Consider the following 23,888-nt stretch of genomic DNA (forward strand, 5'->3'; position numbering starts at 1 on the left):
CTCCTCAGAGTTTTCAACTCAAAATGAAAGCAATAGTAAACAATAACAAATAAATTAACAGAAACGAAAAAAGACTCAGCTATTTACTTGGTTACAACCAAGAAGGTTGTTAATCCAAGACATAAAGAAAAAGCGCACTGAATAATCTCCTTCTCTGAAAGTGGAGAAGCCTTTTACACTTTGGAAGCTTAGAACTATTGCTAGGAAAGAGTACACAGTTGATTGCTTGAGTTGTGTTCTATTTCCTAGTTCCAGGGGCCTTTATATAGCTCCTGGAAAGTCTATCCCGAGGGTCCAAGGCGCCTCCAATAAGGTTCAAGGCGCCTCCAGCTCGGTCAGCGGATAAAACTTTATCCGCAGCGCAAACGGTTATTTTGACCAGTTGGAGGCACCTTAAACCAGATTGAAGGCGCCTTAAACCAGATTGAAGGCGCCTCCAATGCTATTTGAGGCACCTCTAAGGTGGAGGCGGCTCCAGCACTGGTTTAAGGCGCCTTGAGCTTTATTTTCAGCTCACTTTTGCTTTGACTTCCAACGCTCCGATCTTTTGGGTGATTTCGACCAACCGAAATAGGGCTCACCCGAACCTAATTCCCGACCTTCTCCTTGAGCAGTCTTCCTCCCCGGTTTAACATCTCTCGAACGCCGCGCATGTTCTTCTCGCCCACTGGTGTACTCTTCCGCAACTCTCTCGTCCTTCGGACGCACCGAGCCTGTCGGCTCCCTTCCCGTGCCGTCCTTCTCGCTAGCTGCGTCTTCCGCTCGACTTCCTGCGCTCCTAAGCTCCTGCACACTCAGACACAGGGATCAAACACAAGGCAGGACCTAACCAACTTGGTTGATTACATTAAAACACCCACGGGGTCTAACATAAGGCTTCTCCGCCTTCGGTAGTTACCGTAAAGGAGGATTTTCATAGTGGAGAGTTCTCGTGTGTGTGGATCCTTGGATTAGTCACCTCTTTTTGAGGTGGATACCAAGTAAATCCTTGTGTTAGCGTTGTATTTTTGTTTCTTTTACATTCCGCTGCTTATCATCATCTAGCTACATATCGACCCTAATACTATATGCAATTGTTTCATCTATGCAATCAAGCGTGTCATCTCATTAGCATTCATGATATTAGTAATAAACCTATACTCAGATCCCAAGAAATAGGATTGAGTGATGATCTTGCACGTAGGGGTGAACATTCGGTTATTTCGGTTAATTTGATATTAATTTTATATAAAAATTTTTTATTATTATTTTAAACAAATTTAGTTAATTCGGTGTTAACTGAAATAACTAATTCGATTTCAATTTTAGTAAAACTTTGATTTGATTTGGTTAGTCAACACTAAATCGATTTTCGGTTAATTCGATTAATTTATGGACTGAATTAACTGAATACTCACACCTATTTACATGGACAAGAAGACAACTCTCACTAGCTCTCTATTGAAACCCTAGGTCTATGTGGTAACCTTAGGAGAGAAGCACGAGAGAGTTGTGGCATCCGTTAAGTGACCACTATAATAATGTTATAATTATTTTATTTTATTTTATTAAGAAGTTCTATAAAAAAAAATTATATAAAAGTACTACGTGTATACTATTTTCATAAAATTAAAAAAAAATATTTTAACATACTATATTAATTATGATGACCGCTAACAGCTGGTAGCTGAAATAAAAAAATTCAGAGCGGGGTATACCATTTTGTTTTTTTAAGAATGCTCTTAATTTGATTCTAATAATTAAGTTTTCATTTTTGCCTTTTAAAAAACAAGAACCAATCATATAATTTTTGACCTAACTATTGAGAGTCGATTCTATTAGATTAAATGAGTGAGTTACGCACATGCTCCAAATCATATATAAGCACGAATCTACTAAAAAGTTTTTTTTTTGTTTTTTATTTCGCTATGAATCCCATTTACATCGATCAATCGAGCAAATTTTTTTTATTAATTATTAGAATAAATTTAAAAAAAATATTCACAATAGATAATCCATCAACTTAATATTTCTATATTAATTTTCTTTTAAGAAAATTAATCTTTTAATTCGTCGAAATTAAGATTGATCTTTATATTTAAATAATTGAGTAGACGCCCTGTGTGTGTGAGAGAGAACACGGACCTTGGCTGGACTCGCCCGCGACAAGCACAGTTTGTATTTTTTTAAAAAGAAACTTCCGCTGATGTCCATTAAGGTTGCACAAAATATTATCTTCCCTGTATAAATTATAATTTCTCTGCCACTAAAGACTGAAGAAGGAAACATGAACTCGAAGAAGCTACAGAGAAGCTTTCAGAACCAGATGGAGAAGGAGAAGCAGTCTCTGCGCATCCTCATGATCTCCCTCCTTTTCCTTGTAGATTCAATCCTTTGTGATTCAAATGACAGACTAACTCCCGGCCGATTCATGCCTTCCAATGGCACCTTGATCTCAGACGGCGGCGCCTTCGTTCTGGGCTTCTTCTCCCCGAAGACGACCACCGGCAGCAGCGACCTCTATCTTGGTGTCTGGTACAACCTCCCTCAGAGGACCATCGTATGGGTCGCCAACAGAGAGAAACCGATAGGCGACCCGTCCGCGACTCTCCTCTTCTCCAACGACGGCGACCTGCTCCTCGTCGATTCCGAAGGAAGCACCTCCTGGTCGTCGAATTCGTCAGGGAATGGAACAGTGGCGCTGCTGCTGAACACAGGAAATCTGGTGATCAGAGACCACGACAGCAATTTCGTATGGCAAAGCTTTGATCATCCGACAGACACCCTTATGCCGGGCATGGATCTTCGGTTCAGGTTCAGAGATCGCTCCACCACTCTAATCACCTCTTGGAAGGATGCAGATGACCCCTCTCCGGGGAACTTCACCTGCGGGATCGATGCAGACCCCTTTCTTCAGCTCATCACATGGAGAGGTTCAGAGATCTACAGCAGGAGCCAAGCGTGGGGAAGTAGTGTATTCACCACGTCCTCTCTCGGGCTAAGCTCCAACTCTGCGCTATACTTGACAACGGTAGTCGATGAAGACGAGCTTCTACTCACACTAACTCTACCAGATTCATCACTCTACACTAGGTACACACTGAACCATGCTGGGCAGCTGCAACTCCTGAGTTGGAACTCCGAATCGAAATCTTGGCGAATCATTACGTCCAAGCCAACCAGCTGCCAAGTCTATGGATTCTGTGGTCAATTTGCATATTGCGATGACAATGAACCAGTGCCAGTTTGCAGGTGTTTGGAAGGATTCGAGCCCAAGTTGAAGAGTGCTTGGGAAGGTGGCAATTATTCGGATGGTTGTTCGAGAACGAGAGCTTTGCGCTGCAGAGAGGGGTATGACTTCCTCCAAGTGACAAGGATGAAGTTGCCAGACAAGTTCATATTTTTGACAAACAAGAACATGAGTGAGTGTAGGTCTGAGTGCATGGAAAATTGTTCATGTACTGCTTATACTTATAGCAATTTCAATGTGGGGAACAAGACGATCCAAAGGTGTTTGGTTTGGATGGAAAACATGATTGATGCAGAGGTATTGAGAAGCAGGGGACAAGACTTGTATTTGAAGCTTATGAACTTGAATTCAGGTATATTTTGTGCATCTTTGTGCCCATCAGTGGATCTCCAACATGAACACATAGCGATCATTCTATGTAACTGTCTTTGCAGTTCATTGCATCAAGTATTGAATCATTAGTTAGAAGAACTTTCAACTTTTTTGTTCTTCCAACGCAACTGAATTGTCTCACTGAAACAGGTACACCCGGTGGCAAGAGCAATAAAAAGAAGATAGTCATTGAGGTATCAGTTTTGGCAGCAATCTTTTCCTTGGCTTGTGTCTTTGCTTCATGGAAGTTCTATGAGAAAACAACACTAAGTGATTCGAGTTTGAGTCATATCTTTCAGAACCATTTGTCTGATTCTAAAGAATTTATAGAAGGGGAGACAAGTGAAGCTCCAGAACTGCCATTGATTAAGTTTGAAAGCCTGGTTCTCGCCACAGACAATTTCTCTCATTCAAATAAGCTCGGACAAGGAGGCTTTGGTATAGTTTACAAGGTAAAAGATCGAACAACATGCCAGATTTTAGTATGATTTTATTGTCTTTTAAGTATGCGTTTTCTTATTTCAGGGCACGCTTCCTGGAGGCCAGGAGATTGCAATTAAAAGACTCATGAAAGGATCTGGACAAGGATTAGTAGAGTTTAAAAATGAGGTCGTTTTGATTGCTAAGTTGCAGCATAAGAACTTAGTCAGGCTACTTGGTTACTGCATTCATGGAGAAGAGAAATTACTAGCTTATGAATACATGCCCAACAAAAGCTTGGACCTCTTCCTATTTGGTTAGTTCCAAATGTATTCTAATAGTCACTTCAACTTTAAGATCATATAATTTGAAGTTCTTCGTTATCTAAACAGATCCCACGCAAAAAACTAAGCTCGATTGGGGGAAGAGATTCAACATAATCAAAGGAATCGCACGAGCACTTATGTATCTTCATCAAGATTCAAGGTTACGGATTATTCATCGCGACCTTAAGGTCAGCAACATTTTGCTTGATAAGGATATGAATCCCAAGATATCTGATTTTGGCATAGCGAGAATCTTTGGAGGAAACCAGAATGAAGCCAATACAAATAGAGTGGTTGGAACTTAGTAAGTATTATATGAAGGTAAATTAAGATAACAGCCATATAAAAAAAGTTTAATGTAGCATGAATGGTGATGTCTTGCAGTGGATATATGTCGCCGGAGTATGCAATGCAAGGACATTTTTCGGTGAAATCCGATGTCTACAGCTTCGGAGTATTGCTTCTAGAGATTGTGAGTGGCATGCGGATTAGTAGCTTTCATCTTGTCATGGACTTCCCCAATCTCCTCGCTTATGTAAGTTAACACTTAACTTTAGGATACTAATGCTTGATCATTTCACACTCACAAACTTAAAAATGTTTCAGGCATGGCAACTATGGAATGAAGGCAACACAAGGGACTTCATTGATCCTTCGATCGTAGACTCATGTTGCCTAACTGAAGCATTAAGATGCATCCTTGTGGGTCTCCTATGTGTGCAGGATGACCCGAGTGATCGATCAGCCATGTCGTCGATTGTTTTTATGCTGGAAAATGAATCCACAATCTCTTGTAAACCTAAAGAGCCAACATTTTCTACCAAAAGAAACATTAATCTGGACAGAAATGATCCATTAGACGAAAAGTTGGAGATTTGCGGTATCACCATCACAACTTTAGAAGGCCGCTAAAGTGCTAACTCATGTCGAACTGTGTTCATAGCAGATATTTGAAGTCGACTACATGGAATTTAACTTTGAAGTTCCTTTTCAAATTCCAACAGTAGAGATCGAATTCAATGTGGCTGCACAGTTTTATGTGGATGTATCAAATCTAATGAGAAACAATGTTCCAGTTTGTGTTAAAGATGGAGAAAAAAAAAACATAATCTAGCCTTTGATATTCTATGTTTCCTAGTGGCTGAGTAAAATTTTTCATTGCTACTAACTATTTAAACTGAAAAAACATAATCTAGCCTTTGATATTCTTTTGTTGCATCTTATTTTATTCTTTTATTATCTATGATATAATGTTATCCCACGACTTGAGCATAATTTGGTGTTGCCAATCTTCTTAGCAAGAACTAACTAAACAGAAGGAAGAGTGTTGAATAGACTTTGTTGAGAGAAATGATTCCTTTTCTTTCTTATTGAATCGCCCTATCAACTTAGCCTTACAAAGCATATATATATAGTTTTGAAAGAAACGGAATGGGAAGACCAAAAGTCTCTCATAATGAGGACTCTTCGTTTCACTCATTCTTGATGTGTAGCAACCATAAAGACAATGACTTTAGTGTGATTGTTGCAATTCTCTCATAATGCCTAATAAAGATGGTGTTGGTTACAACACATTAATTTTAACACTCCCCCTTGATGTGTTGTCGGACTCCAAGTTTAGCTCGGAGCTGTTGAAACCTTTCTCTAGGAAGTGCTTTTGTGAGGATGTCAGACAACTGTTCTTCAGATCGACAGAACTCAAGTTGAATTTCTTTGTCTTCTATTGCTTGTCGGATAAAATGATGTTTGAGTGTTATATGTCGAGTTCGGCTGTGGTGAACTAGGTTCTTAGTCATAGCAATTGCAGACTTGTTGTCGCAGTACAACACGGTTCCTTCATCCTGATGATGACCAAGGTCGGCTAAAATTCTTCGAAGTCATATTGTTTGTGAAGTGGCTAGTGATGCTGAGATATACTCAGCTTCGGCAAATGATTGTGCAACACTTTGTTGTTTCTTGGATAACCATGAGATCATTGCTGAACCAAAAGAGAAACAGTATCCCGAGGTCCTTTTCATGTCGTCTAAGGATCCACCGAGATCACTATCACAGTAGTCGACGAGGTTAAGTGTGTGATTTTTCTGAAAACTTAGACCAAGGTCGGTTGTTCCTTGGACATAGCGCAAGACACGGTTTGCTGCACCAAGGTGGAAATGGTTCGGGCTCTGCATAAATCTTGAGAGCATGCTTGCGGCATACATGAGATCAGGTCGGGTTGCTGTGAGGTATAGTAAATTACCGATGAGGCTATGGTAATGAGTGTCATCTGCTGCTTCTCCTCCATCTTCTTTCTTCAATTTCTCCCCCATAATGAGTGGTGCAGAGACGGGATTGCATCCCAACATGTTGAATTTCTTCAAATTCATTTCTGCATACATCTTTTGGCAAATAAAGACGGTCTCTTCTTCTTGGTAGATCTCCATGCCTAAGAAATGCCAAGTAGACCCATATCGCTCATTTCGTACTTTTGAGTCATGTCATCTTTGAACTCTTCGATCATCTTTTTGTTGCTTCCAGTAAAAATCAGATCATCAACATACAGAGTGACTATAAGAACATCGATACCTTGACGTTTGACATACAAGGTTGCTTCATTGCTTTTCTTGAATCCTGTTTGGTTGAAGTAGTTGTGATCTCACTGTACCAAGCGCGAGGAGCTTGTTTAAGTCCGTATAGCGCTTTCTTGAGTTTGTAGACCTTCTCTTCTTTTCCTTTGAGGATGAATCCCTGAGGTTAATCTACATACACTTCCTCTTTCAGTTCGCCATTGAGGAATGCTAACTTGACGTCGAGTTGATAAAGCTTCCATCCCTTGCTGGCGATGAATGCAATTATGGTTTGGATTGTGTCTAGCCGAGCTACTGGGGCAAATGTCTCCTCGTAGTCAATTCTAGGCTGCTGAGAATAGCCTTTCGCAACGAGCCTGACTTTGTTCCTTTGAATGGATCCGTCTGGGTCACACTTGACTTTGTAGATCCATTTGACACCTATGACTTCTTTGTATGTTGGTTTGCCGACAAGCTGCCATGTCTGATTCTTCGCGATCACATGGATTTCCTCCTCTATTGCTTTCCTCCATGATTCTTCTTTGATTGCTTCATCAAAATTTTCGGGCTCAACTGAACAATAATTGCACGTACCATATATATCGTCTATCGATCTATACCTTTTGGAGTTGAGCTGGGGGATGAGGAGTTTGATGAAGTCGGATCAGTTGAGTTGCGGCTCTCTTCATTGAGTTTGGATGGCGAGGAGTAACTGATGAGTATTGCTAGTTTGGACGGCTCTCCATCATAAATGTGTATTACTCTAGTGATGCCACGTGGCTCACTGATGAGTAACTATTTGATACATTGTTTTGGTTTGATATTTGGAGTTTTCTATTTATTTGCATACTCAAATTTACATCTTGTGATCATGTTTACAAAGTGAGGATTATTTTGATGCCCATGATATTAATCCTTAATTTATGTTATTATTCCTTACATTTTGAACTTGGTCTAGTAGGATATTGAAGTTGATTCAATTTGGTACATGGTGGCAAAAGGTTAATACACTCGCCCTCAGCGCCCCCGCCAATAGGTTCAATTTGGTACATGATTCAAGAGAAGGTGGACTCACACTTGGAGAATTAGGTTCAACCAACTCAATCAAAGAGGATCATCCAAGTGAAGAAGCGAGCTCAACTCAATTCAAGCCCAAATCAATTCTCTACACCAAATCCCTAATCTCAATTGAATCGATTCAAATCAAAAGTTTAAAACCAAAATTTCTCCCAGATGAACAGTAGCGTAGTGTAATTAAATAGTCGTAGTGTAATTAAATATTAGTTTACCTTGACTAATAAATTACACTAGTATATTCTGAGTGTATTGAGTAGGACCATTTAAGGTAAGTTCTTTTTATACTGACTTAAGACCTTAGTTATTATGGAAGTGTGTGCTCTTAATCCTAATATAATAACAAGCACATATATTTAGTATTTATTTCTTTAACTTATCAAAGGGTGAGATTTAGCTCGATAAATCAATAAGCCCGATAAGTTGGGAAATAATATTACTTATAGTGTGTGTTGTTGATTATAGAAGGAAACTGTGTCCTAGTAATTTAGGTTGAGAATGCCCCCAAGAGGAGCTCGTAAGAATTGTCATGTTAAACCCTGTAGATGGACTTAGTCCGACATGACAATGAGGTTGAGTGGTACTAATCTTGGACTAAGACATTAATTAAAGTGAGTTGTCAGTAACTCAATTAAATTAATGGGCATTCAATATCTTAAACATAGGGAGACTAACACACTCATGAGTTGTCAGTAACTCAATAATGTTAAGTTCCGTTTGCGATTCCTAATTTACTTTTTAAAGAACACAATAGGTTGTTTAGGAAAGGTTCGACACTTGTACAAAATTTTTGTACAGTGGAGCCGGTACGATCTTCCTAGGACCAACCAACAACTTTATCTTCTTGCCATCCATATACTTAACTTGACTAGACGCAAAATTCAAGAATTGTCTCAGGCAGTGATAAACTCATTAGTTAGCCCCTGATGATTAGGCAAATTCTTGTTATACATCAAACTTCTTTCATTCTACATTTTACCTGTATGTAATTATTTAGTTAAACATTATTAAAAGTTACTACAAATAAATCTTATCATTGAAGACTAAGCAACAAAGGCCATCAAATCAAAATGAAGGAACACAATTAATCAATCAACTATAACCTAATTATTTAAAGTTCACTTTATATACAGATAAGAAAATGTATATTAATGTACTTAGGAATACCAAAAAAAAGGCGAACAAAAACAGTTGTCCTGATCGTACACTGAGATCACGGTAAATTGAGACCTGTAAAAACAACACAATGAATTCTAAGAGCACCTTTCAAATTTTAAATAAAAATTGATACAATAATAAATTCCATGCTGTCGCGCTTAGCGGGGGCAGCCGCGACCACCATGGGCAACTGTATCCCTCGCGTCCAACAGTGGCCACGGGCAGCCGCTGCCACCCTACGTGTGCAGCAGGGGCCACGCCTCGCCACGACCAGATTTGGCCAATCGCTGCCAAGGCTGGTCATGCGGCCACCCCCAGCCAAACTCGCCCACCCACAACCAAATACGGCCAAGCCATAGCCAGGCCAGGCGCGGCGACTCGCGCCTGCCAGCAGCCACGACCATGCCTGAATATAACAATTAGATGAAGAAAAAGAGACTAAGTATCTAGACTCACATAATTAACTAATAGAAATAAGATTTAAAGTAATACTCAGAATATAATAAACATTAGTAAGAGATAAACAAAATATAACAATTGAACTGACACCTATTAATGACATAGGAGTTCCATCATCAATCACAATAGATATAGATAAACGGGGAGGAAAATAAACAAAAAATGATAAATTAGATGATATATGATGGGAGCCACCAGAGTCCAAAATCCATAAGGATGAAGATATACCTGAAATACAGATGATGACAAACCTATATGAGAGGAAGCTTATATAGCATGTGGTTGTGAAGCAAGGAACTGTTGAAACTGCTCAAATATATACGGATTAATTTTCATGAAGCATCTGCACGACCAGACATGATGACAAAACGAATAATGCTCAGAATAACCAAACTGTAAGGATACACATTTGTATAATCTGTAAAAACTGGTGTTAAGACGACCCGAGGTAGAAAAAGATGTCAAATGTATAAATTGGCAACACAGGGTGTCAGTGTCGAAATTAGTAGAAAATGACATCAATGCCAAGATCAATAACACAGGCCAGGAGTCAGCATCGAAATCGACAGAAAAGAGCGTCGTCGTCGAAATTAGCAGCATAGGATGTCGACATTGAAATGACAGAAAAGAGCATCGGCATCGAAATCAGCAGAAAAGAACATCGACGTCGAAATTGACAGGACAAGTCGTTGATGTCGAAATCGGCAGGATAAAACATTAGCACCAAAATTGATAGCAACAATAGGAGCTACCCTAAACTCTAAATATAAATAAGAAAACGATCAAATTATCTTAAAAAATTATAAATAAATAGATAAATATATATAATTTAATACACACGAGGTATGATTTGCAAAAGACGTGACATCTGTTGTTTAAAGGTATCTTTGTTGACCGTCTTCACTGACATTACTTTAGCCACGAGACAATTCTCAATCCTATCGGCACTAATCTTTAGGTCCTCCTCTTTCAGTTATAGTTTCTGGCATGGTACTGTATGCGATAGTTTCATCTCTGTAATCAAGCGTGTCATCTCATCAAGATCCATGATATTAATAATTAACCTACACTCAGGTCCCAAGAAGTAGGATTGAGGCGATGATCTTGCACGGCTCTCAGTAGCTCTCCATTGAAAACTTAGGTCTCCGTGGTACCTTAGGAGAGAAGGCGAAAAGAAGAGAGAGTTGCAGTATCAGTTAAGTGACTGCTATAATAATCTTATATTATTTTAAAATTGATCAAATTTAAATAATATTGAAAAGTTTATAAAAAAAATTTATATAAAAGTACTACGGGTATACTATTTTTATCTAATGAAATAAAAAAATATTTTAACATATTATGTTAATTATTATAACAGCTGGCAGCTGAAATAAAAATATTCTGAGTGGGGCATACCTTTTTTGTTTTTTTAAGAATGCTCTTTTATTCTTATAATTAAGAACGTTTTCATTTTTGCCTTTTAAAAAGAAAAAATCAAGCATATAAGTTTTGACCTAACTATTAAGATTCGATTCTATTAGGTTAAAAGAGTGAGTTACGCACATGCTCCAAATCATATATATATATATATATATATAAAAGCACGACTTTATTAAAAAGTTTTATTTATTTATTCATTTTTCTCACTAAAAATATTCTAATCCATCAACCTAACATTAGGTTAAAAGAGTGAGTTACGCACATGCTCCAAATCATATATATATATATATATAAGCACGACTTTATTAAAAAGTTTTATTTATTTATTCATTTTTCTCACTAAAAATATTCTAATCCATCAACCTAACATTTTTATGTTAACTATTCATTAAAAAAATAATCCTATAACTTATTAAAATTGTAACTTATTTATATCGTTGAACAATTGAGAAGACGTCCTCTCTCCTCGAGTGATATAAAATATATATTTTTTTAATTACGTACATGAGGTTTTGATGAACTTTTGAAAGTAGAGATGTTAAAACAAGTCTATCGGATTGAGTTGAGTTGAGTTGAATTGAGTGTAATACAAGCTCAATTGATCCCTTTTTGCATCACAGTAGAGTAGGGCATCAGAGCTAATCAAGGACAGAGGTACGTGTTAATCTATCCAGCCAGGCTTTAGCCCTGTGTACATTTTAGAATTTAGAAATAAAAAAATGACGGCAGCGTTCATACTTGTTCGTGACCTTTCGTCTTCGATTGATTTTTTTTTTTTAAGATAATTTTATCTTTACCTTTTTAGTTTTTTTATAATCTTAATAAAAAAATATATATAGAATTGATAAAAAAAATTAAATATGTATTCAGAGTCTATTCTTTAATTATTGATTAATTAAACAAATAATATACATAGAAAGAAAAATATACATAAAATGATAACAAAAAAAAATGTAAAAACATCTAGTGATGATGTCTTTCGTCACTCGCTCAGATCTGTGATTAATATCAATTTATCGGTACGTCCTTTCTCAGTGTCCTGTAAAATAAAGTTCGTTAGCTGAGGGTTAACGTTGTCAATATTATCTCATTTGACGATAACGAACTGAGATATAAGGCTCGGGTGCATATATGAGTAAGTAAAAGGGTTTGAAGAAGTCAAAGAAAATTTATCTTTATGTAAAAATAGAAAATTATACCTTCATTTATTTTTACAAAATATTATATAATCATAGATAGAACTGATCTAAAATTTAAATTTAGGAAAAAATGAAGAAAATAATTATTATATATTGTATTCGAAGATTACACAGCCGAGGCGATAAAAGTATATATTTAAATTACTTAATTATTTTATTCGTATAATTAAGTATTAATTTTTATATATTATTAAATATTACATATAATTTGTTGATTTATTTGTACATGTTAAAAATATTAATTAGGCCGTTGAAATATCTATATAATTAATTCAAATATCAACAGAGAAAATAGAAACAGAAGTAAATTATTAATAGATTTAATATATTTTTTCCTTTTATTATGATAAAAAAATATCAAAAACATAATATATATATATATATATATATATCGTCCGCGACAATCACCGTTTTATTTATTTATTTATTTATTTATATTATTTTTTAAACTTCCAGTGATGTCCATTGTTAATATTATCTTCCACCGATTAGCCTTAAAGTATAATTTCTCTGCCACTAAAGCTAACCGTCCATTAAGGTTGCCCAAATTAATGTGAAAAGCACCGACTTGGAGGATCTATTCTACTCCTTGTCTTTCGGAGAGCATAAAAGTGAAGGAAGCATGAACTCGAAGAAGCTACAAAAAAAAACAGCTTTCAGAACCAGATGGAGAAAGAGAAGCGGTCTCTGCTCATCCACACGATCTTCCTCCTTTTGCTTGTAGATCCAATCCTTTGTGATTCAAATGACAGACTAACTCCCGGTCAATTCATGCCTTCCAATGGCACCTTGATCTCAGACGGCGGCGCCTTCGTTCTGGGCTTCTTCTCCCCGAAGACGACCACCGGCAGCAGCGACCTCTATCTTGGTGTCTGGTACAACCTCCCTCAGAGGACCGTCATATGGGTCGCCAACAGAGATAAAGGCGTCCCGTCCGCGACTCTCCTCTTCTCCAACGACGGCGACCTGCTCGTCGTCGATACCGAAGGAAGCACCTCCTGGTCGTCGAATTCGTCAGGGAATGGAGCAGTGGCGCTGCTGCTGAACACAGGAAATCTGGTGATCAGAGACCACGACAACAATGTCGTATGGCAAAGCTTTGATCATCCGACAGACACCCTTATGCCGGGCATGAATCTTCGGTTCAGGTTCAGAGATCGCTCCAGCACTCTCTTCACCTCTTGGAAGGATGCAGATGACCCCTCTCCGGGGAACTTCACCTGCAGGATCGATGCAGACCCTTTTCTTCAGCTCATAACACGGAGAGGTTCAGAGATCTACATCAGGAGCCAAGTGTGGGGAAGTAGTTTATTCACCACCTCTCTCGGACTAGGCTCCAACTCTGTGCTATACTTGACAACGACACCCACTGTAGACGGACTTCTACTCAAACTAGCTCTATCAGATTCATCACCCTACACTAGGTACACACTGAACCATTCTGGGCAGCTGCAACTCCTGAGTTGGAGCTCCGAATCGAAAGTTTGGCAAATCATTACGTCCACGCCAACCAGCTGCCAAGTCTATGGATTCTGTGGTCAATTTGCATATTGCGATGACAATGAAACAGTGCCAGTTTGCAGGTGTTTGGAAGGATTCGAGCCTAAGTTGAAGAGAGCCTGGGAAGGTGGCAATTATTCGGATGGTTGTTCGAGAACGAGAGCTTTGGGATGCGGAGAGGGGTTTGACTTCCTCCAAGTGACAAGGATGAAGTTGCCAGACAAATTCATGTTTTTGAGGAGCAAGAACATGAGTGAGTGTAGGTCTGAGTGCATGGAAAATTGTTCATGTACTGCTTACGCTTATAACAATTTCGATGTGGGGAACAGGACGATCCAAAGGTGTTTGGTTTGGATGGAAAACATGATCGATGCAGAGGTATACAGAAGCAGGGGACAAGACTTGTATTTGAAGGTTATGAACTTGAATTCAGGTATATTTTGTGCATTTTTGTGCCTTACAGTGGATCTCCAACATGAACACATAGCGATCATTCTATGTAACTGTCTTTGCAGTTCATTGCATCAAGTATTGAATCATTAGTTAGAAGAACTTTCAACTTTTTTGTTCTTCCAACGCAACTGAATTGTCTCACTGAAACAGGTACATCCGGTGGCAAGAGCAATAAAAAGAAGATAGTCATTGAGGTATCAGTTTTGGCAGCAATCTTTTCCTTGGCTTGTGTCTTTGCCTCATGGAAGTTCTATGAGAAAACAACACTAAGTGATTCGAGTTTGAGTCATATCTTTCAGAACCATTTGTCTGATTCTAAAGAATTTATAGAAGGGGAGACAAGTGAAGCTCCAGAACTGCCATTGATTAAGTTTGAAAGCCTGGTTCTCGCCACAGACAATTTCTCTCATTCAAATAAGCTCGGACAAGGAGGCTTTGGTATAGTTTACAAGGTAAAAGATCCAACAACATGCCAGATTTTAGTATGATTTTATTGTCTTTTAAGTATGCGTTTTCTTATTTCAGGGCATGCTTCCTGGAGGGCAAGAGATTGCAATTAAAAGACTCATGAAAGGATCGGGACAAGGATTAGTAGAGTTTAAAAATGAGGTCGTTTTGATTGCTAAGTTGCAGCATAAGAACTTAGTCAGGCTACTTGGTTACTGCATTCATGGAGAAGAGCAATTACTAGCTTATGAATACATGCCCAACAAAAGCTTGGACCTCTTCCTATTTGGTTAGTTCCAAATGTATTCTAATAGTCACTTCAACTTTAAGATCATATAATTTGAAGTTCTTCGTTATCTAAACAGATCCGACGCAAAAAACTAAGCTCGATTGGGGGAAGAGATTCAACATAATCAAAGGAATCGCAAGAGCACTTATGTATCTTCACCAAGATTCAAGGTTACGGATTATTCATCGTGACCTTAAGGTCAGCAACATTTTGCTCGATAAGGACATGAACCCCAAGATATCTGACTTTGGCATGGCGAGGATATTTGGAGGAAACCAGAATGAAGCGAACACAAATAGAGTGGTTGGAACTTAGTAAGTATTATATGAATGTAACTTGAGATAACACCCACATAGAAAAGTTTTATGTAGCATGAATTGTGATGTCTTGCAGTGGATGTATGTCACCGGAGTATGCAATGCAAGGACACTTTTCAGTGAAATCCGATGTCTACAGCTTCGGAGTATTGCTTCTGGAGATTGTGAGTGGCATGCGGATTAGTAGCTTTCATCTTGTCACGGACTTCCCCAATCTCCTCGCTTATGTAAGTTAACACTTAAATTTAGGATACTACAAGCTTGTTCATTTCACACTCACAAACTTAAAAATGTTTCAGGCATGGCAACTATGGAATGAAGGCAACACAAGGGACTTCATAGATCCTTCCATCGTACACTCATGTTGTCTAACTGAAGCATTAAGGAGCATCCATGTGGGTCTCCTATGCGTGCAGGATGACCCGAGTGATCGATCAGCCATGTCGTCAGTTGTTTTCATGCTGGAAAATGAATCCACAATCTCTTCTAAACCAAAAGAGCCAACATTTTCTACCAAAAGAAGCATTAATCTTGACAGAGATGATCCATCAGCTGAAAACTTGGAGATTTGCAGTATGACCATCACAACTTTAGAAGGCCGCTAGAGTGCAAACTCATCGTCGTCCTCGAACTGTGTTCGTCGCAGATATTTGAAGTCAGACTACATGGATTTTAACTTTGATGTTTCTTTTCAAATTCCAGTAGTAGAGACTGTACTTGCTTATATCTGATTTCAATTGTGATTGGTAGAGATCAAATTTAATGTGATTTAGAAGCAAAGCTAATTCGTCACAATCTCTATGATTTCATTTTAGCTTCAATCGTATGATTAATTGCAAATTCAGCAGGTTAAAGTTGAAGCTCTTACTAAAATAACGGACGTTCCTAACTTTTCCAACTAAGCGTTTGTAACAGTGGAGATTATATCGGGCATTCAAGGGCAAATCCGGAATTCCGTGTCAACCCGATGCTTTCTTCGCTGGCTGTGCCACTGAAAAGCCCGCTGCCTTCTCAGATTCAAATTTTCGTCACAAACCCTAGCTCCGTGTCGTGTCCATGGCTTCTCGGATCCCCGGCAAGCCTCGTCTCCCGTCGAGGAGCCCATTGCATGTAAGTTCTTTGAGTCATTGTTCTGTTTTCTGAGACTCTGTCGTTTGTTCCTCTCGGATCCGCTTTTGGTTCTCTCAGAGGAAGGAGAATCAGGATGAGGCGCCCCTCGACAAGCGCCGGAGGCTGGTCGGGAAGACAGTGACCCAATCGTCTAACGCCAGGGGGCGGCAGTTGCTCACTTCCATCAACGCTGGCCCTGACCCCACTGTGACCCGCGACCAAGCAGCCCCCGCCGAAGCCCCTGATGGTGCTGGGGTCGAGTTCTCGTCCAGGGAGGATGTGGAGAATCTCCTGGGGGAGAAGATGAAAGGGAAGAACAAGAATGACTTTAAGGTGATTTGGCATCTTTGTTCTTCATGTCATCTTTCTCAGAGGATTTTTTTAGTATTTTTCTCGGTGAATTTTCAGGGGAGATGCGAGCAGATGATTGAGTATATTAAGAAGCTCAGGATTTGCATCAAATGGTACATGGACCTTGAAGATGGTTATTTGGCGGAACAGGAAAAGCAGCGACATTTGATGGAAACTGAAGAGAAAAGGCACAATGAAATTGGTAATATTAGTACTCGTTCTCTTAGGTTGTGATTTTGTGAATAGTTGATATGTAGCTGTGGCTGAAATTATGATTGTGCAGAGGAAAACTTATACTCACTTTTTATTGAGTTCAACAATGTTTACTTCTCAGATAGTTTAAAAGTCTAGTACCACAGGGGAGGTGGAAGAAGGGTGTGAAGAAAGGGGAAAATTAGGAGAGGATACAGGAAAAGTAGAGTTTATGTCAGATTTTGATGATTTTTTTTTAAAAAGTTTTGCTGCTTTTCTAAGGACAAAACCCAATGAATCTGTATACTAACTACTTGGAAAGTGATAATAGTAGCAACTTTTCTATCAAAAAATATTTCATATGGAGTTCTCACACAACCTTATGGCATTCCAACACGATGTTCTCTTCCCAAAGGAGAATTCTCTCTTGATGTTTAGGTTACATGCCTGTAATAATGGTGTGCAAGACCTTTTGAGATTGCTGTGATCATCATTCCCTGCTGGAGGAGGGAATTCAATAATGGAGAATGAGATGCTAGATACTCTTTTCTTGTATCATGTGCTAATGGTTGGTTATGTTATCTGTCAATAAATTGTTGTAAAGCCTGATATCAAAGGTATTAGATGAGTTATATATGACCTTTACATCATCTTTTTATCATTGAAATAATAGCATTGCAAACAGTGTGTTTCTTAAGGCTATTTTTCTACAAATTTTAGCAGACAAAGTCATGAATATGATGAGCATTGGAATAGGCGGTGTCTACATGTCAGAATTGTCGAAATCTGTTGTCATGTTGATTAGAGTTGGAAGTTGGGAAAATGTAGGATTGATACGACACATGTTGTGAGACACAAAAACTAGAAATAATCTCTTTGACAAAGGAGCAATTTGTAGGATGATTGGTGAAAAATGTCATACACTATATGGCGGTGACAAAAGGAGTTTTTACCTAGTGACCGATTTTACTGCACTGTAATACTAGTGGAGGTATAAATGCAGAAACATTGAGTTGACACTGGATTATCAACAGGTTGTAATGACTATTAAAAGCAAGGTAAATAGTTGAGATAGGAGATGAAATAAAAAGAGGATGATTAGAAGAAGATCACACCTGTAGATGGAGATAGGATGAACAAAGGACCCTAACAGGAGGTGAGGGGATGAAGTTATGAAAATAATAGAAAAGGAGGAGAAGAGAATAAGAAGACAGGTAGAAGAGAAAGAGCTGGGCTAGAAAAGAAAGAGGAGAGGAAGGACGAATCTGATGGAAGTGAAAGGAAAGAGACGTTGAAGCAGGAAAGTGAAAGGGATAGAGAAAGATTAGAGCAGTAACAGTTTGGCCCTAGTACCAGTTGTTCTGTGACCATAGTAAAGGTAGAAGAAGAGTATGTTGAGATAGATAGGTAGGACAAAAGGGGGGAGTTGAGAAAGATAAATAACTCAAACATTCTATTTTTGTTGTCCTAAGTAAAAGTCATTTTATCTACATATCCAAACTATCCAGAAATTAATGATAGTGATATACCACGGTTAATATGTATGTATGTGTATCTATATATGACAACTGTGCTAATCACATGGTCTTAGTTGCTGGACAAAATTCTCCAAATGTTATTTTAAGTTTCATACTACTTGTATTCTAACATGATCTTCATTTCTTAAACATCACCCTCCACTTACCAAAGGAGATTTCTGTAGCATTCTCTATGTGTGTTTTCCTTTTTTGCCTGAAATAAACCTTTCTGGATTCTGCCGTATTCCTCAGATTGAGGTGATATTTCATCAAGCATGTGTAAGTTTTCAGTTAGTATCTCTTTGGATTTTGCCTGTAGAGGCCCAGTTGAGAGCAAAGATTGATGAAATGGAGGTCCACATTAAGGAGTTAAAGGTTGAGTATGTATCTTTGCTGGAGAAATTTGAAAGAGAAGAGACTGAGAAGCAGGTAGGAGTCTTTGTGTATATATATTTTGTATTGCTCAGTTCATGTTTATTTGATTATGACTTGCCAAACAATGAAGGCTGCAATAAAATCTTATGAGGATGAAAGAGACACACGAATTGCTGTGGAGAGTGCCCGCACTGCTCTATCTGGAGACCTTGAAAGAGTTAACCAAGAGCTACAACGACTCAATGATCAGGTACCTAATTTACTGTAGAAAATGCCCACATTGCTCCATATAACCAATTAATTGTCTTCATGTCAGTTAAAGATTGTCCAAGAAAACAATAGGAGATTGCAGGAGTACAATACTAGTTTGCAGCAGTATAATAGCAATCTTCAGGCTGATGCAAAGGAAAACGGTGAGACCATCTCAAAGCTACAGAAAGAGAAGACTGCAATTGTTGAAAACTTAACCAGTCTAAGGGATCACATTAATTCACTTAAAAGTCAGTTGGATTCTTCGAGGGTGAGTGTTATTCTTCTGTATCTCAATCTAATTTTTGTTTTTTGGACTTGTGTTTAGTAGTTAAAACAACCACCTTAAAGTAATTAGGAAAAATGTTGATATTTAGAAGAAGAAAGTAGATAGAATAGAACTTGTTTGAAACAAAGTAAAACCTTCATATTGATCAGATTAGAATAGTTATGATGTTGAGTTACAAAATCTGGCCATTTAACAATGATTAGTTTAAGTGGAATTTGATATGTGAATGATGCAAATTGGTCTACTTGAATCCTAGCTAAATTATTGAAGTAAAACAGTACCATAGGAAAAGTAGACTTAAAAATGGAAAAAAAAAACATAATCTAGCTTTTGATATTCTCTATTTCCTAGTGGATGAGAAAAACTTTTGCTAGCTATCAGCTATTTTGAAATAGGAAAAATGTGCTCACAAGTTTTTACTTAATATGTGAGATATATGCCTGATCAATGGTATGTTATTGTGATAATATCAATAAGGATATTATGTTTTTATGATAATATTGCCATCAGAACCTATCCTTGTGAGATGTGTCAGTGTTTCTTTTATGACATCTTATCATTTTCTTTTATTATATATGATATAATGATATCTCACAACTTAAACATAATTTGGTTGTTGTGCCAGTCTTCTCAGCAAGAGCTTACTAAACAGAAGGAAGAGTTAAATAAAGAACTAAATTGTCTTAGGACTGATCTTCAACAAGTAAGGGATGATCGAGATCATGCATTAGCACAAGTGCAGAGCTTATCACTTGACGTTGTTAACTTTAAAGAAATAAATGGAAAATCATCCAAAGATTTGGATATGATTACTATGAAGTCAGATGCTCTTGAGGTTTGTTTGACTACTATCTTTATTCAATATTATTGCTACTTGCACAAAACACATTCTCGTTCTTGATGTCATTAGGAAACCTGCACTTCCCAAAGAGAGCAAATCCAGTTATTGCAACATCGACTTGCTTCTTCAAATGAGAAACTAAAGGTTGTATTTTTTACTTAGTTAAATGTTGTAATTGATGCATGTTTGTTTGCCAGAATTCATAGTTGCATGAGCAATAAATTTGTTCTTTTCTACCACATAGAGTCCCCATTCATTTGAACTTCACCCTTTTATTACTTATGTAGCAAGCCGATTTGACCACCATTGCAACTATGTCTGAATATGAAGGGCAAAAGAAAATTATAACTGATTTGCAAAATCGTCTAGCTGATGCTGAGTTTCAAATTTTGGAAGGAGAGAAATTGCGTAAAAAGCTGCATAATACCATATTGGTAATTTTGTTTTTTTATGTTGTATTTTTAAAGCATAGTCTATACCAATACTATGATTCTTGCAGGAACTTAAGGGAAACATTCGAGTCTTCTGCAGGGTTCGCCCTATTATACCCGATAGTGATTCTAACGGTATAGATGGGGCAGCAATTTCTTATCCTACTTGCGTGGAATCTGTTGGCAGGGGCATTGATTTGATGCATAATAGTATGATACATTTTTTTGCACAAGATTGTTTAGTTGCCATTCTTTGTTTTTATACCGTACCCTTCATGTGCCACATCAGTGCTGACTATATAAATTGTCAGCTCAAAAACACTGCTTCACTTTTGACAAAGTATTCAATCATGAAGCTTCACAAGAAGATGTATTTGTTGAAATTTCACAATTGGTGCAGAGCGCATTAGATGGGTACAAGGTAGAGTAACTATTTGTTTTATTTTGCTTACTTTGGAGTGGTCCAATGGGAAGGCTCTTTGTTTATTGCACAATGCCAAATCAGATTTTATATCTTCAGTATCTTCTAATGTCTATACTTTCATTAACACATATTTTGATTTTGCCGCTTGTTGTTTTAAATATATCCTTAATTGGTAAGACGGATGGGCAAAATGCAGTTCTTCTTGCTAGTTAAATGTTTTAGTGAAGTAAAATAATTGTTGTTGCCGTTATATTTCAATTAGCTTCTCATCTTAGGAATATTGAACCACAGGTGTGCATTTTTGCTTATGGGCAAACTGGTTCGGGTAAAACCTACACTATGATGGGAAAACTAGAAAATTTAGAACAGAAAGGTCTCATACCCCGTTCATTGGAGCAGATTTTTGAAACTAGCCAATCACTTCAATGCCAGGGTTGGAAGTTCAAGATGCAGGTATCATACTGCCCGTTACTCCTATTAACACTTGCTTTACTTGTGGTTTTCTTTTTCCTTGTTGATCATGTGCTTTTGCAGGCATCTATGTTAGAGATCTATAATGAGACAATTCGAGATTTGTTGTCTCCAAGCCGTTCACACAGCTTGGAGGGTAAACAATACTCAATTAAGCATGATTCTGCTGGCAATACGACAGTGTCTGACCTTACTATTGTAGATGTTTGTAGTATCAGGGAGGTTTCTTACCTCCTACACCAGGCTGCACAGAGCAGGTAGGCGATAGTTTTCCACTGTTTTCACTTCTTAGTATCTTGGTAGTAGTTAATAAACTCTCTTAGCCTAGATGTTTATTTGACGTTGATTAATTTATTCCAATGTAATATCCTTTATATGGTACATTTTGTTCACCGAATAAAATTGGAGTAAACTATATAAGGATTAGAATTGGAATAGTTATTTCTTTGTTTGATTCATGAATGGCATAAAAGATGCATTTGATTTCCTGGTTGGTAAGAATGTTATAATAAACAATGGTTGGGGAATTAAATATCAACTATTCCATGCAAATTGGCATTCTGTTAATTTTTGCAAATTGAAACTGAACATAGTAATTACCTGTGTCATGGGAATTAAGGATTCGAGTAGCAATTTCTATGAGCCAAATACAATTTTAGTGTTTTTGCACCCACATTGGGTGAAGACAGGTTTTGAACGCTAGACCTTTGCACCCTCATAATACCAGGGGCAACGACTTCCAATGCCCTTACCAAACTGTGCTAGTTGGCATCCTCAAATGCAACATTAGAATTAACCTACAACTTCTGCACTCGGTGAATTTTCCAATAATAACTTTTTAAGGAACTTTTATTGTCATCATTTAACGGAATCTCTTATCTGTATCCACATTCCACTGGTTGAACTCAGTTCTATACTTTAAGTTCATACTAAAATGTCAATGCAGGTCTGTCGGAAGGACACACATGAACGAAGAATCCTCAAGAAGTCATTTTGTGTTCACCTTGAGGATATTCGGTGCCAATGAGGTATTAACCTGTCGTTATTAATCTGTTAAAGTTTTTTTTTCTCCTATTGACATAAAACTATGATTTGCTTCCAGAGCACAGAACAGCAGGTTCAAGGTGTACTCAACCTGATAGATCTTGCAGGAAGTGAGCGCCTAGCAAGAAGTGGTGCGACAGGAGACCGCCTAAAGGAAACTCAGGTGAAGAATAAATTTGTTCAAATTTCAAACTTGGCAAATTATTTACTGCTTCACTTTTATAATGCAGGCAATCAACAAGAGTTTGTCTGCCTTGAGTGATGTAATTTTCGCGCTCGGGAAGAAAGAAGACCACATACCTTTCAGAAATTCTAAGCTAACCTATCTATTGCAGGTATACAAACTGCATGTTTGCAAATGTTCTAAAGCCTACTTGTTTTAATTCTCAAAATGCCTTAATTAGAACTTAATTTTAGATTTGCAAGTGCTTTGTGTCTAATTCTTGTGATGTACTTTAGAACTTAATCTTGGATTTGCTACTGCTGTGTGTTTTATTTCTCTAGATGTTTTGTGTAGAACTCAATCTTTACAGTTTCAAGTGCTTGGTATATAATTTCATTTTGTGTAACAGCCTTGCTTAGGTGGAGATTCTAAAACATTAATGTTCGTCAACATCTCCCCAGAAGCATCTTCATCTGGGGAATCAATTAGCTCACTTCGGTTTGCCTCGAGGGTCAACTCCTGCGAGATCGGAGTTCCTCGACGACACACTCAGATGTGACCATCTTCAGATTTGCGGCTGAGCTATAGTTGATCCTCGACCTTACCACAGTTAACCAACTCTACGTTATCATAATTCGCCGTCAGAATTGTAACATGTCCACTGTAATATTACACAAATCACTAGCAATCGATCGTTTGTGGTGGGTTTGCTTGCTTTGAATTAAGTTTGAGTTCGTATGCTGATTTGAGTGTACCGTGAAGGCACCTTGAGTTCATTTCATAGTTGTGTATCTTTCAGATATTGTTATTCTACATAATTGAAATTTGGAAAGTGATTTAGAATGAATTCTTGTAGATAACCGAGGAATGGGAATATATTTACTTCTGCAGATTTTGTGCTAGTAATTGTAAATCCCTGTGAACCTGAAACTTGAGTTATATTTCTAGATTTTGATTTGATTTTGATCGAATGAAAGAAATTAGATTGGGTTCGGTATTTAAAAATACAAATATAAATGTATGCGATTATTGGTTTAAATAAAATAATAGTTGCAATTTGTGAATTATTTTCACCTAAAATTTGTAAATGAAAAAAAAGGAAAAGAGAATCGAACGATAAGAGCAAATTTACAGGATGAGCCTCAGCAAAAATCTAATAGAGTTTTTATATAATGGTAATTTTTATTTATTAAATTAAACTAATTTAAATTATTTTATAT

General features: G+C 37.6%; 2 protein-coding genes across 2 annotated transcripts; both read left to right on the forward strand.

The window, feature by feature from the left end:
• Window positions 1–2,246: 2,246 nt before the first annotated feature.
• LOC122050245 lies at window positions 2,247–15,998 on the forward strand. Its single transcript, XM_042611169.1, has 13 exons — window positions 2,247–3,581; window positions 3,752–4,053; window positions 4,127–4,337; window positions 4,414–4,651; window positions 4,732–4,882; window positions 4,954–5,251; window positions 6,269–6,398; window positions 12,823–14,138; window positions 14,309–14,610; window positions 14,684–14,894; window positions 14,971–15,208; window positions 15,288–15,438; window positions 15,511–15,998. The coding sequence occupies exons 1-13, from the start codon at window positions 2,267–2,269 to the stop codon at window positions 15,814–15,816; spliced, it is 5,169 nt and encodes a 1,722-aa protein (XP_042467103.1). The 5' UTR covers window positions 2,247–2,266; the 3' UTR covers window positions 15,817–15,998.
• A 188-nt stretch (window positions 15,999–16,186) lies between these two features.
• LOC122051293 (kinesin-like protein KIN-14N) lies at window positions 16,187–23,515 on the forward strand. Its single transcript, XM_042612342.1, has 17 exons — window positions 16,187–16,321; window positions 16,400–16,654; window positions 16,730–16,874; window positions 18,701–18,810; window positions 18,887–19,006; window positions 19,073–19,276; window positions 19,920–20,129; window positions 20,205–20,279; window positions 20,423–20,569; window positions 20,635–20,776; window positions 20,878–20,987; window positions 21,282–21,443; window positions 21,525–21,718; window positions 22,408–22,489; window positions 22,564–22,668; window positions 22,736–22,840; window positions 23,078–23,515. Exons 1-17 carry the CDS (start codon window positions 16,268–16,270, stop codon window positions 23,225–23,227), a joined length of 2,370 nt encoding a protein of 789 aa, XP_042468276.1. The 5' UTR covers window positions 16,187–16,267; the 3' UTR covers window positions 23,228–23,515.
• Window positions 23,516–23,888: the final 373 nt, after the last annotated feature.

Source organism: Zingiber officinale, chromosome 3A (assembly GCF_018446385.1).
Source record: "Zingiber officinale cultivar Zhangliang chromosome 3A, Zo_v1.1, whole genome shotgun sequence".
Lineage (NCBI taxonomy): Eukaryota > Viridiplantae > Streptophyta > Magnoliopsida > Zingiberales > Zingiberaceae > Zingiber > Zingiber officinale.

Excerpts from the sequence above, each read along its gene's own strand:
- LOC122050245 (XM_042611169.1), top strand. The coding sequence starts at position 2,267 with ATGAACTCGAAGAAGCTACAGAGAAGCTTTCAGAACCAGATGGAGAAG. Across the intron at positions 15,209-15,287 it reads AATAGAGTGGTTGGAACTTA|TGGATGTATGTCACCGGAGT; the intron begins GTAAGTATTATA and ends GATGTCTTGCAG. Across the intron at positions 15,439-15,510 it reads TCCCCAATCTCCTCGCTTAT|GCATGGCAACTATGGAATGA; the intron begins GTAAGTTAACAC and ends AAAATGTTTCAG.
- LOC122051293 (XM_042612342.1), top strand. The coding sequence starts at position 16,268 with ATGGCTTCTCGGATCCCCGGCAAGCCTCGTCTCCCGTCGAGGAGCCCA. Across the intron at positions 16,322-16,399 it reads CGTCGAGGAGCCCATTGCAT|AGGAAGGAGAATCAGGATGA; the intron begins GTAAGTTCTTTG and ends TGGTTCTCTCAG. Across the intron at positions 21,444-21,524 it reads GTTGGAAGTTCAAGATGCAG|GCATCTATGTTAGAGATCTA; the intron begins GTATCATACTGC and ends GTGCTTTTGCAG.